At 34.6% G+C, this 14,973-nt stretch overlaps 1 protein-coding gene across 1 annotated transcript in view; it reads right to left on the bottom strand.

The window, feature by feature from the left end:
• The window catches only part of TENM2 (teneurin transmembrane protein 2), a gene marked incomplete at its 5' end in the record, with an annotated part of 346,728 nt that overhangs the window by 236,907 nt on the left and 94,848 nt on the right, over positions 1 to 14,973 (bottom strand). The window contains one exon of the mRNA XM_015819334.1: positions 3,755 to 3,993. Coding sequence (XP_015674820.1) covers positions 3,755 to 3,993 — 239 coding nt within the window. The remainder of the gene's footprint in view (positions 1 to 3,754; positions 3,994 to 14,973) is intronic.

Raw genomic sequence — 14,973 nt, forward strand, 5'->3', positions numbered from 1 at the left:
TGCTTTCGCTGCTACAACTAAGCACCAAAAAGGATCTAGAGTGTTGATTCTAACTGTAGAAAGCGTAATTCTGCATTTATACTGTTCAGACCCCTGACCCACTATTTCTGAGTACCTCAATTTTATACAGGCTAAATACCAATCATATAACTTTTAGGTTTAGGGAATTTTGAAAAATTATACACGGTGCTGACAAGGTTTTGACACAAGGTGCTGATGCTTGCAGAACACAATGCAACAACATGAATAACCTCATATAAGGTTAGCAGAATTGACAAAACTATTCCTAGTAAGAAACTCCAGAAAAAAAGATTTTGATCGAATCAATACTTTTGCTTGCTCAGGGCATATGTGCAACAGTTCCTAATTCAAAGTTATTGCAAATGGAAAGTGTTACACAGCTGTGAAAGCATAATATTGTATGAATTATAATAGTAAAACTATATTTTCTTCTGCAGAAATAGTGCTTTCATATTTTTAAATCTTCCCTTTTACTACTCCCTGTAACTACTTTTTAATCTTGTGTTCTTGCATTTAATTTTCTCCAATATTCAAAATCAGTGCATTACTATTATAACCAACTAATACTATTTCAATACTATTGAAATAGAGTACAAGAATTAATACCTATTTCACAGATACAAGATGGCATAAAGTCAACTTTTCCAGCCTCACTACCATCAAGTAAAGTGATTTCCTAGAAAGTGTTCATAAATAAGTACACACATATTTTGAAAGAAAGCCATATACATTATAGACCTGACAAAAACATTTGTAGGAGCCCTTTGTGGAGTATGATGGTGTAAATCAGTGGTTCTCAACCTTTTTAATGCCGCGACCAACCGGTTGTAAGTCGAGGACTTTCCATGCCCGGGAGCGCCGCGCATGCGTGATTCCACCCCCTGCGCTGGCCGAGGCGTAGCTGGCAAGCGGCAGAGATGGAGCAGGCTGACCACCAGCTGGCCCAGCCCAAGGGAGGTAAGGCACCCGCCGGAAAAGGGGAAAAAAATGGTGGACAAAAAAATGGTGGACAAAAAAAAATGGCGGACAGCCTTGCTTGGCGACCCCCGTGAAATGGTCGATCGACCCCAAATGGGGTCCCGACCCACAGGTTGAGAACCACTGGTGTAAATGTAATGTCCTATCTCAAAGTGCTGGAGCAGAGTCTCAAGATCTGAGAATATGCAGCTTTCTCAGGTTGCCTTTGCATATATTTTAACCATGATAAGAATGGAAACATGATGGAAGTTGTTGATTTATTTCATTCTGAGCAAAACAAATTGATATATTAGTTTGTTACTACTGGCAAAATATGCCATCTTCAAAACTTGCTGCATAGCTTAAAAACACATTACAAATACTAAAATTCAAGGAATTTAGGTTTATTTATCTCCAAGTATATTTTACTATGCAATTCAATCATGAAGAAATTCTTATGAAAAGAATAGAAGATTGCAGCCATCCATAGTAGATCTATAGCTGAACTACAAGTCCCTGTGTCCTTCCCAATGACTATGGCTGGGAAAGATGGGAGTTGTATTTCAGAAGCCTGTGGTATTTCACAAATTTTGCATCCTTGCCTTAAAAGAGAACTTGGAATTTTCTTTGTTTTAAACAAAAATTGCATGGCTATCCATCTTAAAACAACTGTGTGGTTTTCAACAATAAAACTAAAACTATAAAAACATATAAAAAACTAAAAATCTGTAACCTTGACCAGCCCCCAAAACTCTCTGCGGATTCTATCATTCTACATCAGTGCCTTAATTCTTATCTTCTCTTACTGAGGGCCAATTAAAATATTAGCATACCATCTGCAACTTGATAAAAATGCATCCATGTGATGGTGCATTTCACTTTTGGGACAAATATTTATAAACTCACTTAGCTCTTTACTAGATGTTGCTCTAATCCTGTGTACATTTTCTATATCAAGGGGTTGCTAGCATTGATCAATCTGACTGGTATGGCTCATAATAAAATTACTTCCAAGTCTGAATACTGAACATAGAGGTATTTCAGTATCTTCCAGAAGAGGGCAGAAAATATATTTCAATCATTTCCTTTTTACAAAGTTATAAATGAAACATATAGACAATTTAAATTTATCAAATATGTTTAAAAGCAAAAGTGATGAAAAAGTGCTATCTGAATGCTAATCACAACAAAATTGAATAGAATTTAACTTCATCCTTTATTCTCTCTGTCTAGATTTCTACAGGAAATTCAGACAAATTATCTGGAATCCCAATCACCTCCTATTTAATATTATTATTAAAACTATTTTTATTTCTGAACTTTGCTCTTTAACAGCTACTGACATAAATATCCATAGACATCAAATTTAGTTTGTGATTTGTATCAGACAAAATAAGAGAACATTGAAATACTGTACAGTTTTACCTAGAACAAGTCTAATCATATTTATTAGGGATATTTTTGACAGAATTAATATAAAAGTGCAAAACAAAGTCCAAGGGAGAGGTAATGGTGCTACCCCCAATTTTCTATTAAAAATATTACTATGCAGTCTGAATAATATTTCTTTAGTTCCCTCACATATATTTTCACATATATTTTGGTGTTTTCGTTCCATTTTTCTCAATAAATGTACCAGAAACAAAATGCACTGCTATGATAAGCTTGCCAGGTACCATGTTTGCACATCATTGATACCTCGAAGAATATTCTTACTATGTAATCAAATGATGATTTGAACAAAGGAAGCAATAGAAGTTGCAGATTTATGGCTGTCATTACAATTATGGAGGAAGAATACCAAAATGTCTTGTTATTGTATACTTAAAGAAACTATCAGAATAAGACAATAGTATAATACACAAGTTGTTTCAAAAATAAACAATGCAGTGTAACAACGAAAGACTACAGAGGTAAAAGAAGAAAGTTACATAAGTGTTTTATGTAACTTGAATTTATATGAGAGTACCTATTATATGGATAATAAAACATGGAATATAATAGGAAGAAAATGGAAGGTATATTTTGACATGATTCAGAAATAAGAATGAGAGAAGGAATATAACATTATATTCAACTTGGAATATATGCCAAGTTATTTTCAATATTCACAGAGTCTTACTACACTATTATTTTTACAGTCATTTTATAATATATAGAAGGGATAGAAATCAGATATTAGCTATGAATAACTAATCAAATCACGAACATTCAAAGTTTATATATTGCATTTATCATTTTGATCCCATCTTCTTTTATTTAGAAATCATATAGTATTACTTCCTCAAATGTTATCCTTTCAACAACAACAACAACAACAACAACAACAACAAGGAAGTTAATCTGAGAGACAGTGAGCATTTGCTTCTAGTTGTCTAGTTAATTTCCACAGCAGAGTGTTGACTTGGACTTAAGATTTTTTTTTTTGGGTACTAAACCAATTCCCTAACCATTATATACTACATAGGATTGAATCTTAAAGTAGCTGGCAGTGAGCTCTGCTACTATAAGAACCATTGTCTGATTTATCAGAAATGTGTAGCTAACTTTCCTTTTGCCATGAATATAATTTAGCTAAATAGAACAAAATTATGGCATTGCCCCTTAAGCAGTGTATTTCTGTTATTTCATTTTAAAAATCCAGTCCTTCTCCTCTCAGTATAAAGAGAACATGATTTTAGAAATACTCTTTTGGTTTTGCATGAGAAAGAGCCCAGTGGACTGACATGACATTATTCAACAGATCATGTGTGATTTCTTGAAAGATGGGACTTACCTATGAAATAGGCCAACAGTATAGCAAGCAAGATTGCAGCAGCGATAGCTGATAAAGCAGCACACTTCCAGCTACAGTATTTAGAGGGCTTTTTCAGCTTGAATGCATTTCTGGAGAAAGTATTTCTAGGTAACAGTCGGGGAGGTGGTGTGTAAACTGTTCCTGAGGTCAATGGGTATCCAGGGGAAGAACTACTGAAGAGAGGAGTTGTTCCAGATGATGTCTTGAACAAAAAATGCCTGAAAGGAAGATAAATAGATCATAGTTAACAGATGTAACACAGCCAAATAATTCATTTATTTGGAAATACAAAGTAAACTAATAACACACATGACAAAGAAAGCAAGCTTCTGTTTGCTCAACATTTAATTTTAATTGTAGAACCAAGTGTTGACAATATTTCTCCTTCATACATCTTGCTCAGGTAAAACAAACAAACCATATTACCATCAGTTATGATTAAACCATAATGGATGCTTCACAATGTGGCCTAATGATTTAGCATTATGTGAAAACCAGGCCAATGATGTGAACAAACTAGAAAAAAATCAAGTTGCTTGATAGTGATATGAATCCAATTTAAGGGTCTTGATTAATGTTTTAACCTTAGTAACAATACTATTCTTCCTTCAAATACCAGCTCATACAGAAAAATCATGACTTGAAACACACTCAGGCTTAAATTTCCCAAGGAAAAGGACAGCAACATAAAATAACAACTGAAAATACATAATGTACTGTATATGCTTGTGAGATTCATACTTGTGGAACAAATGATAATGTAAAAAGTTCATCTCTGTCACATGGGACAATGGGAAGCCTGGTTGTTTTTTAAATACAATTCAGAGCATTAGAAGCTAAATCTACCATCTTTAATTATACTCTCAAGGCTAATAGAAGTCTTATAAACCTTAATACAAAATAAGTTCAGACTCTGGAAAATCAGTAATGTCTTATTAATGGTCCATCCAACCAAGAAACCATAGAACTTTGTACCATTTTCAGGGCTGAACATGGCTCAGAACCAACAAGCTATGTGCAGAACATTAAAGGGATTAAAATGTAATGTTATAAAAACTTAAATTTTTATGCAAAGGTGAGAAGACTTTGCTACATAGTGAAAATCTATTAGCAATATAATGGGAATAGTGATGATGACGATGAGGAGGATGTGGTGATAGTGATGGTGATGGCTTTGGTGATTGATGTTTTCTAATTTACTCAGTAAACTTGCACTTAAATTGTCAACTATTCCCAATCAGAGCTAGTGGAAAAGTTTTGCACCAAAAATAAATAAACAAAACAAAAAGCCTTAAAAAAAAACCTCACAACAGATATGTTACTATCATAGAAAGCTTATTTATACATTTTTCTTAATAGTTTACACAAAATGAAATCCAAACTTAATATTAAATTTAATATTAATTTTATATTATATTAATATTAATTTTAATATTAATATTAAAAATGTTATTCTGCTGCTAGGTGACGTCAAAATGATGAAACATACTTTGTGATGTCACAGCAAAAGCTCTCCCCTTTTATATCTGTGGTACAGTGTGGCACAATAATTCTATGGCTTATCTCTCCCTAGCAAAACACAAGTCACTTCAAAGAGGACTGATGTATGACTATCTGCCAATTCAAAAAACAAACAAACAAAACAACCCATAAAATGACAAGGTTTTTCTGCCCTTATCACCACAACATAATTTCTAATATGGGCTCTTGCTCATGCATGGTTGAATCCAGTCTTGTTCCTCCAAAGACACTCTTAAGTCTCTCTTCTGGTGGTTCATATCCCAAAGTTCCTCAGACAACAAAGAACACTACAGGATCAACCCACAATGAGAGGCTTCAGAGGAGCTTCTGCTTCAAGCTCCTTAATAAATGTCTATTCCAGGCAGTGTCCAAGGTCTGTCTACCCATCCTTGGGGAAAAACACCAAGATCTCTTTGAAACCCCATAGGGTCCATTAGTTGCCTAGGGCAGACCACCCTATCTCCTTGGGCACTGGAAGTTACAAAATGACCAGAGAACTGAAGGTGATATCATCCAATCTCAGTTTCTATCTCAACTGACCCAAGACAAAAAATAGGTTGTTTTCTTCTTGAAACAACTGCAGAAAACTCAGTTTTTCAAACTGGACCTCCTATTAACTTTTTTTTTTTTTTGCTTTGCAAGAGGGGACTTCCCAATGGCATTAAAAGAGATTATGGTCCACCTATTTCTGAAAAAGCCGTGACCAGATCTAATGGTGATTAGCCACCTCCAATCCCACTTTGTTGATGAGAGACAGCAGACTGAAGTTGAACACTAATATGTCAGAGTTGCCATATTTAACTTTTATTTTTGTTGTTTCTTATGTTTGGCTAATGTTTTTATTTTTTGCAAACTGAGTGTTCAACTCTACAATATTTTTTGCTATAATTCTTAATATAAGAATTTAAGGGTTTTTTAAAAAAAAAACAAATTGGGGAAAAAAAGCAACAAACAGCATATTCACTATAATTTTCTCTGACTAAATGTAAAAACAACCATGACAAAGTTCTACAATAAGAATTTCAGAAGGAGGAATCTGTAAACAGAATAAAAAGCTAAAGATCACAGTTTTTCTCCAGGTACAAATAAGAGCCAAAAGTGACAAAGTTACTACTATCTTAAAACCACATTGAGTGAATCTGAGTTCATTGAAAATAATTTTTTTTTAAAAAATGTACGCCTGTGGCTGTTCATTTGTTATAGCTCTTCTTTACAGAGAACATCTTGACAGTGCTGAATTGAGCAAGACCTTATGTTTGCTGAAATGTGGTGCTAATTGTTGACTCTCTGTGAAATCAGGAGCCAGTCATACAAATTGTACTTTTCTATTCTTCTGTCATCTTCTTCTCTCTAAACTGTGTCTAGTTTTCTAGTAAGCTACTATTTGACATTACAAACCCACTGTACTGTGTTTTTCGGCCGTACATCATATTTTCAATTTCAAATTAATTTCATTCACCTTTGGTATCAAAAACAGCTGAAATAAATATAGGAAAACCAACTGATTCTTAACTTATCTTAGACAAAGGTTCTTCTGATCATTCAAAGGGAACTCTGTTGTATGTTATTCTGGGTATAAATGTAATGTATAAAGAAATACTTTGTGTTGAATTAGCTTGCAGTTCTCTGTGAAATGTGCAATAAATCAGGTATTTTCACAATGTGGGAGAAGGAACCAATTTCTAAACAGCCAGACCACACAGAAATGGTTCAGCCCAAACACCTGCTCTAAAAGAGAAGTCAAGGACCCAACCAAGAAGAAAGAGAAAGAAAAAAAATTGCCATACTTAATTGCCACAGATACACACACACTTTTTCCTAGTCTTGAATACACTGAAGCTCCCTACAACTATATTTTCCTATGAACAAAGACAAAACCCACAACAAGAAGTTAGATAATAAGCAGTAGATTACTTGGCAGAATTGCCTAATACTAGGATGCTGTATACCATGAAAATGATTCAGAAAGTGTTTGATTAAAAAGCCTGTCAATAATTGAGCTTTTTTAAAAACAGGAGAAAGATGCTGTGTTCACACAAGGTCTGTACCGTTTTCAAAGTGTGCACAGCTTTCTTAAACTCCACAACCATTTTCCCACAAATGGACCCAGTGTTATTCAGGTACTTGCAGAATTGTTTAAACGGGGATTTGTTGACTAAAAATACATATGAGCAGGAACAGATTTTTCTTAAATGAGCAAAAACATATTGCTTTTCCTTAATCTTTTAATTTTCAGAAGTACTAGAAACTTTCCATAGAGCTAGGAAATAGCTCTTTCTTTTTTACGTTTAAGAAATCTGAAAAATATGGCCTACTGGACCAGGGCTCCCTCACTTTCAGACTTCCATGGATGCATTTCCTTTGTCCACAAGCATTTGCCATAGATGCAGACAGACCGATTTGCAGCCCTTTTTGGGCAGGAGCATATAACCTATATTCAAGTGATTGTTCATGGTTTAGTAGCCAAAAATGTCATTAGGCAGAGAAACAATAATTCAGATTCAACACAAAAATATCAAAATAATGACACGAGACATCTACTCAGGAACATTTTGAAGCTTTTCATGAACAATTGCCTTTTTTAAAAAGCATTAACAATTCTCCAATGGTTAAATTGTAGTTACCTAGTTTCTAGAGACAAACCTTTTTTTCTAATCAATGCAAGTGTTCAGTCAAACTGTTGTGTGTTAAATACCTGAACAGTTGCTTATTGGCATCTTGGATTTCGTAACATGGACACAGTTGGACACATAGAAGCACCATGTTTGATCAATGTCTGACAAGAAAAAATGACATGTTAGACTTAAAAGCAGGTGTCAGCCTTTAGGCACACTGTTCTATAAAAGCATTAAGCTGAACCTAAAGCAACCATGTGCAGGTAAAGCAGGTAAAGATGCAATACAACTCCTGCTGTAGCATCAAATAATTAAGGAACAATAATATATTTAGAGCCCTACTTTATTTTCTGTAGCAATGCTGTGTTTTCTTTACAATCAGGGAAAAACATGAGGATCAGAAAAGTTTGCCGAACAATCCGCAAACAATAACTCCAACACAGCCAACCAACCCACCTACAGCAACTAAGCCAGCACTCCACATACCCCCACCAATATTTATAGAGAGACGGCAGCTCCGATCACACTTTGCTCGCACAAGCATGAAGCCAAAGACCCCACCCTGAAGATGACGAGTGGGACCTCGTCGAAACGTCACCAAGATACTCTCAATCTTACATGGGAAAAGACCTGAATACGCCAAGACCTGCATACCTATACCCGTGAAAATCTACAAAACATCTCTCTCTATATATCTATATATCTATATCTATATCTATATCTATATCTATATCTATATCTATATCTATATCTATATCTATATCTATATCTATCTATCTATCTATCTATCTATCTATCTATCATCTAGATAGATAGATAGATAGATAGATAGATAGATAGATAGATAGATAGATAGATAGATAGATAGATAGATAAGACAGTCAGACAGACATGCAGATAAACGTGCAGACAGAAATGAAGAGAGAGAGAGAGAGAGAGAGAGAGAGAGACAGACAGACAGACAGACAGACAGACAGACAGACAGACAGACAGACAGACAGAGACAGAGACAGAGAGAGAGAGATAGAGAGATTTTTTTATCCATAAGAATATTAACAGGCTGATACCTCATACTGCTTTTGGAAATCATTACAATGATTTTCAGTATTTAAGTCAGAATTAAAGGGATGCAATTTGAGATGTTGACTGTGGTATGTCAACTGAGATGTGAAGCACACTGGCAAGAGGCTTCCAGAGAAGCTCTAAGCAGGTCTTCCTATAAAACACCAAGGAGGTTCTACAAAGCTTGCGGTTCAGTAATGAGAAGAAATATAATCTCAGAGCTGTCAATTCAAACACATACACCAAGGAAATATGGTTAGAACGGGAGCAGAGTAGTAGATGAAAGGGAGGAAATGTTTAGTGGATGGGTTTGTGCATGCCTGTATGTCTTTCCCCACTTTGCAAGAGGAGCAGCAGCCTGTAGGCAAGCAGGTTTGAAGGAGGAACAGGGAGGGGCAACTGGCAATTTCTATTTACTGTTTTAGTGACATTTGATAGCAATAATGTTATTTCTATTGATCCTTACAGTGATATATTGAATGTTTTCACATCTATTTTGTACCAACATTTGTTCCATCTGCCCTACCTATGACTGAAGATTAGTATGAATTTTGGTGATTGCTTGTGTTAGTTGTATTACTATTAGCACACTAATTTGTTTCATGCAATGTTAGTGTATTTTATGTCAACCTTTTACTTTTGTTACTAATTATCAGTTTATATAGTCTTACCGTAAGTATTTTCTGGCCTAAAGGTTTTGATTTGATTTGATCCTTAGAGAATTGATGTCAACCATCTGCAAAGATGCCAGGGGAAGAGATTACTCAAACTCTTAGTTCTATCCCACTACCTATTTCTAGCCCTTTGATGGTTGGTTTTCCTGCTAATAGGTAACATTGGGTAAGAGAAAAAAGGCAACTGATACCTGCCCTTATCACTGCCCTGAAGATAATCTAAATTGCATTCTGTCTGGTGATAAGTTTTGAATTATCAAGTCAATGTACTGTATATACTGAGTAATAGAAGAGTTCTCCATACTGTGGAGACGATAGAACACAAATATCATTAGACAGCCCCTTTGTACTAAGTTGAAGGTCATAATCTGAAGAAGATATTTTCCAATATGCTATCAGATTTCTTCCAGTTTTATGTCACTTTGACAGCAACTATAATATACGGTACATATTTATTAATGTGATCAATAATATTAATCATATGCTGCCTTTCAGCGGCAGCTTGATTTTGCTGTGTTTTTGGATGAGAACATAAAACCTTCTGAAGTTAATTAATGAGTTCTTACAAACTCCCCTGAGGAAAAAAGCCGCAACTCAACCTCGTTTGCACCCTCAGGAGGACATGTCTTTCTTTACTCTGTATCAAACAAACATATAAGCAAAAGAAGGAGGCAAGCAATTCAATCTCTAAAATATTTGCATATGCAGAGTCCCTACCCCTGTACACAAAACCCAAGCAGGCAAGCTAATTCAGAAATAAGAAATCATACATCTTCTATTTTCCAGAAAGTGGTATCCCTCGGGGTGAAATGGAATATTTGTAAAGCAATGGTACAAAGAATTCTATTAGTTTTAAAGCAGCTATTTTAAATAAGCCAGCAAGTCAATGGGTCTAATATTTGACTAAACCAAAAAATATGCAATCAAGTCAATGGTTATGTATTGTTAAAATAGCTTAATTTTCTAAAATCACAAAAAAGAGAGTGCATTTTAATCTCTTTGGTAATTAAAAATATTTATAAAATGTTGACATTACTTTTTACTTATAAAAAAAGTAAAATGAATTATTATGCATAGATTTGAACCTGAAATTTGAAAATCATTGATGACAGCAACTTTTTTTTAAAAAAAAAGTTATTCGATTTGTAAAATAACATGTGCTAAGTAGGCAACTGGCCAATCCTTTAACTATTATTAGGAACAAGGCTTCTTGGAGCACTTCACAGTATTGACTACTGCCAGATTACAGGTTATTCAATAATCTTTGATTTGCCAATTGACCAATGTGTCAAATAAGGTCTAAAGTACTTTAGCATGAATAGGATCTGTCCAGAGTATTCTATGTAGAACTTTTCTTCAGTCAGGGCTTAGCTAGATGATATATCAGACAAGAGCAGATGTTGGTTACAAAAAAATAAGTGCACTATTCCAAGAGAGTTGAGGGAAAAGTTGCAAAAGTGGCAGCTGGATAGTCCCTCTTCCTACATTAGAAATTATTTTTCTCTATACATTTATAAAAGATATATTATTAAATATGAAAATTGGCATATTAAGTTGATGGACACACATATTTTTAAGTACCTTAGTCATAGTATCATAAATTGCCTGAAGATATTTCAGAGCTCTGTTCTCATTTCTTTTTAATTGCTTCCCACACCATTTAGAACAGCAGCTGATGTGATGGAATATAAACACTTAAAAAAAATAGTGGCAGAGAAACATCAGATAATGCTTGCTATACAGTATTCCTAAAGCCTTCAGATTCAGAGGTATATGATCTTAAAACTAGCAGCAAAACAGGGCAGGCAGGACTTATTGTAGCTATTGAAGTAGACTTAGGTAGATAGAACTCAACATGAAAATTGCTTGTTTATAGGAAAAAGAAGTAGAAAAACAAGTAGTCCCCTTAAAATAGACGTGTGGTTTTTATGTTTTTTAAATCTTACTGAACTATAAACTCAAATCTCTTAATGTTGCATATAGTTTTGGGATCCTGCTGGATCAGCCAAATGCCTTACTTGGTCCAGCATTTGGGATCTTGAAATGTCCAAAAAGTCTTTAAGTGGTGGCCCAGAAAATAAAACACTGTTCTTCTTGCTTTTTCCTTTCTGCTGTTCTTCTGGGACTAGTTAATAAAGAGAAGAATTATTACTACTACTACACAGCAATTCCAGGGCCTGTCCTCTTTTGAGCGTTCCTTAAGGACTTTCTTGCATGTTTTCAATGCATGGATTAAGCAGTAGTTCTTAAGACATCTGTCTCCATCCTTGAAAAATGAAGCTTACCCTACTCTATCATTCTCTGTTTCACACTGGCAAATATAAAGCAGAGGTGGAAAAATTAATTAAACTGATTGTCCCCACCATTTTTGTTATCTTTTTCAGCTCTACAGTATATTTTACCAGTATGACGCATAGAATGAAACAGTAGGGCAACCACATGAGAAGGAACAAGAAGGAGATTTATTTTTTTTTTTATGAAAATGAGGCTAGAGAAAGAGGTAACTGGATAAGAAAGGAGAAAAAATGAGAAGATTCCTAGGATGAGCCTTAGTTTTTCAAGGCTTGAAGGCTAGTCTTTAAGAAATCCTCAACAATTTTTCTTCCTTCCTTCCTTCCTTCCTTCCTTCCTTCCTTCCTTCCTTCCTTCCTTCTTCATTTTTTTAGTAAATGTGCAACCTCACCTGTGCATTATTAAATACAAATGGATAATTACAGTTTTTCAGTTTCCTTCCCAATGTTCCTCCCTTTTTTAACAACAAGCACCCATTGCATTGAAACCATTCGTCTTTTCCATTTATCAATCACTACCAGCTCAGATTGCATTAAAGTATATGTGAGGTTTATAGTGCCAGAAATAGGCTTAACTTTTAACTTGCTTACATTGAATTGCATCTGCCATACTGACGTCCATTCATGAAGCTGACAGAGATGGCTTTGGAGTTCTTAGCTCCAAATGTTATCATGAACATTTTCATTTCAACAGAATTCACCACCGTAGTACTTACTCTCGGTTCCAGTGCTCTTAATAATACATTGCTCCCTGAGGGGATATTTGGAAGAACTTTATAATTTGAAAATTGTGTACATTTTAAAGCTTTGTTTCATGTTTTTCAGATGCTTATTAATGTACAATAGAGTCTATCCTCAAATCCTATGGCTTCTGAATTTGTTCAGGGAACTTTATAATCTGCTTTATCACGCACTTTTGAAAGTCCAGCTCTATACTGAAAAATGAGAATTGATGTTTAGCATATTCTTGAGGGCAGCAACATTTCCCACCCTACTAGAGGATTTTTAAAAAAATCAGACGTAACCAGCTTTTTTGGATTTATAGGCACCTTTCAAATTTGCACACACAAGCACTCTCATACAATAGTTGCCATGGGAATTGCCTATTAACAAAAGGGCGGTAACAGTGGCCATGTTGAGTCAAACATTTTCATTTACCTGAAGACAAATTGGTCAGTATTTTTCTGCTTTCCTCTCTGGCCCCCACAATGTTTCTAATCTCCTTTGCTTACCTTTCTATTGTTTCTGAACAAATGCTGGCATATTTTTAAACAAGGACTAAGTTGTAGCAACCCATTTTTCATTTCTTAAGAAAGCCTAAGGGTTTTTTTATGTTATGCAGCATGCTTGCCTTCCTGTTTTCTTTTATTAAAAATTTAAAATACAGTGGGAGAAAGGAACCTGGTAAACACCAAAGGATGTATCTGTAGATACATAGCTATGTTCAGGCACTGTACTGTCTAACTATGTATATAATTATATTGTTGCCATTTATAACCCAACTTTTAAAAAAAGCTTTGTCCTAAATTGGCCCATAAAGTTCCCATCTTATCAACATTATACATTTTATTTATTACGTTGTTGGTGCATTCTACTTTATATCTTAACAGGTCTTCTGTAATGTACCTTAGGTTGATAAAGAGTGACTGTCTCAATTATATATTCTGCTAATCCTCCTTGTATGTGATTTGTCTGGGTAATATAACATTTCTTGGTGAAAGTTCATATCTTTATAAATTCTGTGGAAGCCTAAACCTAAGAATCTGCTAATGGTCTGAAATCCATTGCATTAAGTAACAAATATTTTTAAAATATTCAAATCATTGCTGGCTGGTAAATGAAGGGAAAAAATATTCTTGAAGCATTCAAGAATAGCCCTAATTTATCTTGCTATTTAAACTTCTTTTCTTTCCATCCAAACTAAAGAATTGCTAATTACAGTAATGCAGACTTAATTTATACTAATATAAATAACACCACACAGACTTCAGAACTGGCATTAGGACATTGTGCAATTTCTGACAAATACTATTTCAAAGAAAATATATAATAGCTTTTTGGGTTACCCTAATTTATAAGCCATTATGCCTTTGATTGGCATTTTGAAATGACCCATCTGTAGTTTCCATAACAAAAGGCAATGATGTAAACTTGCATGGAAAATATAGTGCCATCATTATAGTTTTCATGAAAACTCTGTCAAAAGTATTGATGTCTTTAAACGGACAACTGCTTTCTCTACTCTATCTCAAATTATATTACTTAAGTTAAATACTGAATATTGGGCTGTTCAACATGCGCCTTAATAATTTGAACTCCTGCAAACTGAGAGAAGCAAACTGGAAAAGGTGAGAGATTCTTGCAAAAGAAAAACCTGTTTCAAACTAACAAGCAACTAATAAAGGATAGCTCTGCTGCATTCCCACCACAGAATTGATCTGCTGCTGTTCTGAAGTAAACATTCCCCCCTTGTGAACCAATGGCATACAATTAGGAGACCAAGATCCAAAACAGAGCAACTAACAACACACAAAGTCCATCAAACACAAACATAGCTGTGAGCCTGTCCGTGTTGCTTGCTTGCTTTGGAATATGTATGAATGTTTTAAATAATTTTATTCCCCAAATTGGAGTGACCTTATATGAGACAATCAAAACTAGGGGAGGAGTAGCTAACCCAACCTATCTATCTTGCATCTGTTCATCTCTTGAGGGGCCTCAAGAGATTGGTGGTATGAAGGAGTATGCTTTTCTAAAGTTGCCTTAAGCACTTGTTTTCCTGCTAGCTCTTAGCTCTCTTCTGCATTTGTATAACACATATGTTATACCCTCTTTAAACAACTACTGGCTCAATTTAGCTGCTCATATTATCTCCACATAACATGCTGTATAACAGAGTTTTGCACCTAATATTAAAATTGCAGCAAGAAACTATTGAGATAATGGAAGTGGTCTTGACATATTTGCATCACTTTATTCATAATAATAATAATAATAATAATAATAATAATAATAATAATAATAATAATAATAAT

This window comes from Protobothrops mucrosquamatus, unplaced genomic scaffold (genome assembly GCF_001527695.2).
Source record: "Protobothrops mucrosquamatus isolate PMUCROS unplaced genomic scaffold, P.Mucros_1.0 scaffold898, whole genome shotgun sequence".
In the NCBI taxonomy this organism is placed as follows: domain Eukaryota; kingdom Metazoa; phylum Chordata; class Lepidosauria; order Squamata; family Viperidae; genus Protobothrops; species Protobothrops mucrosquamatus.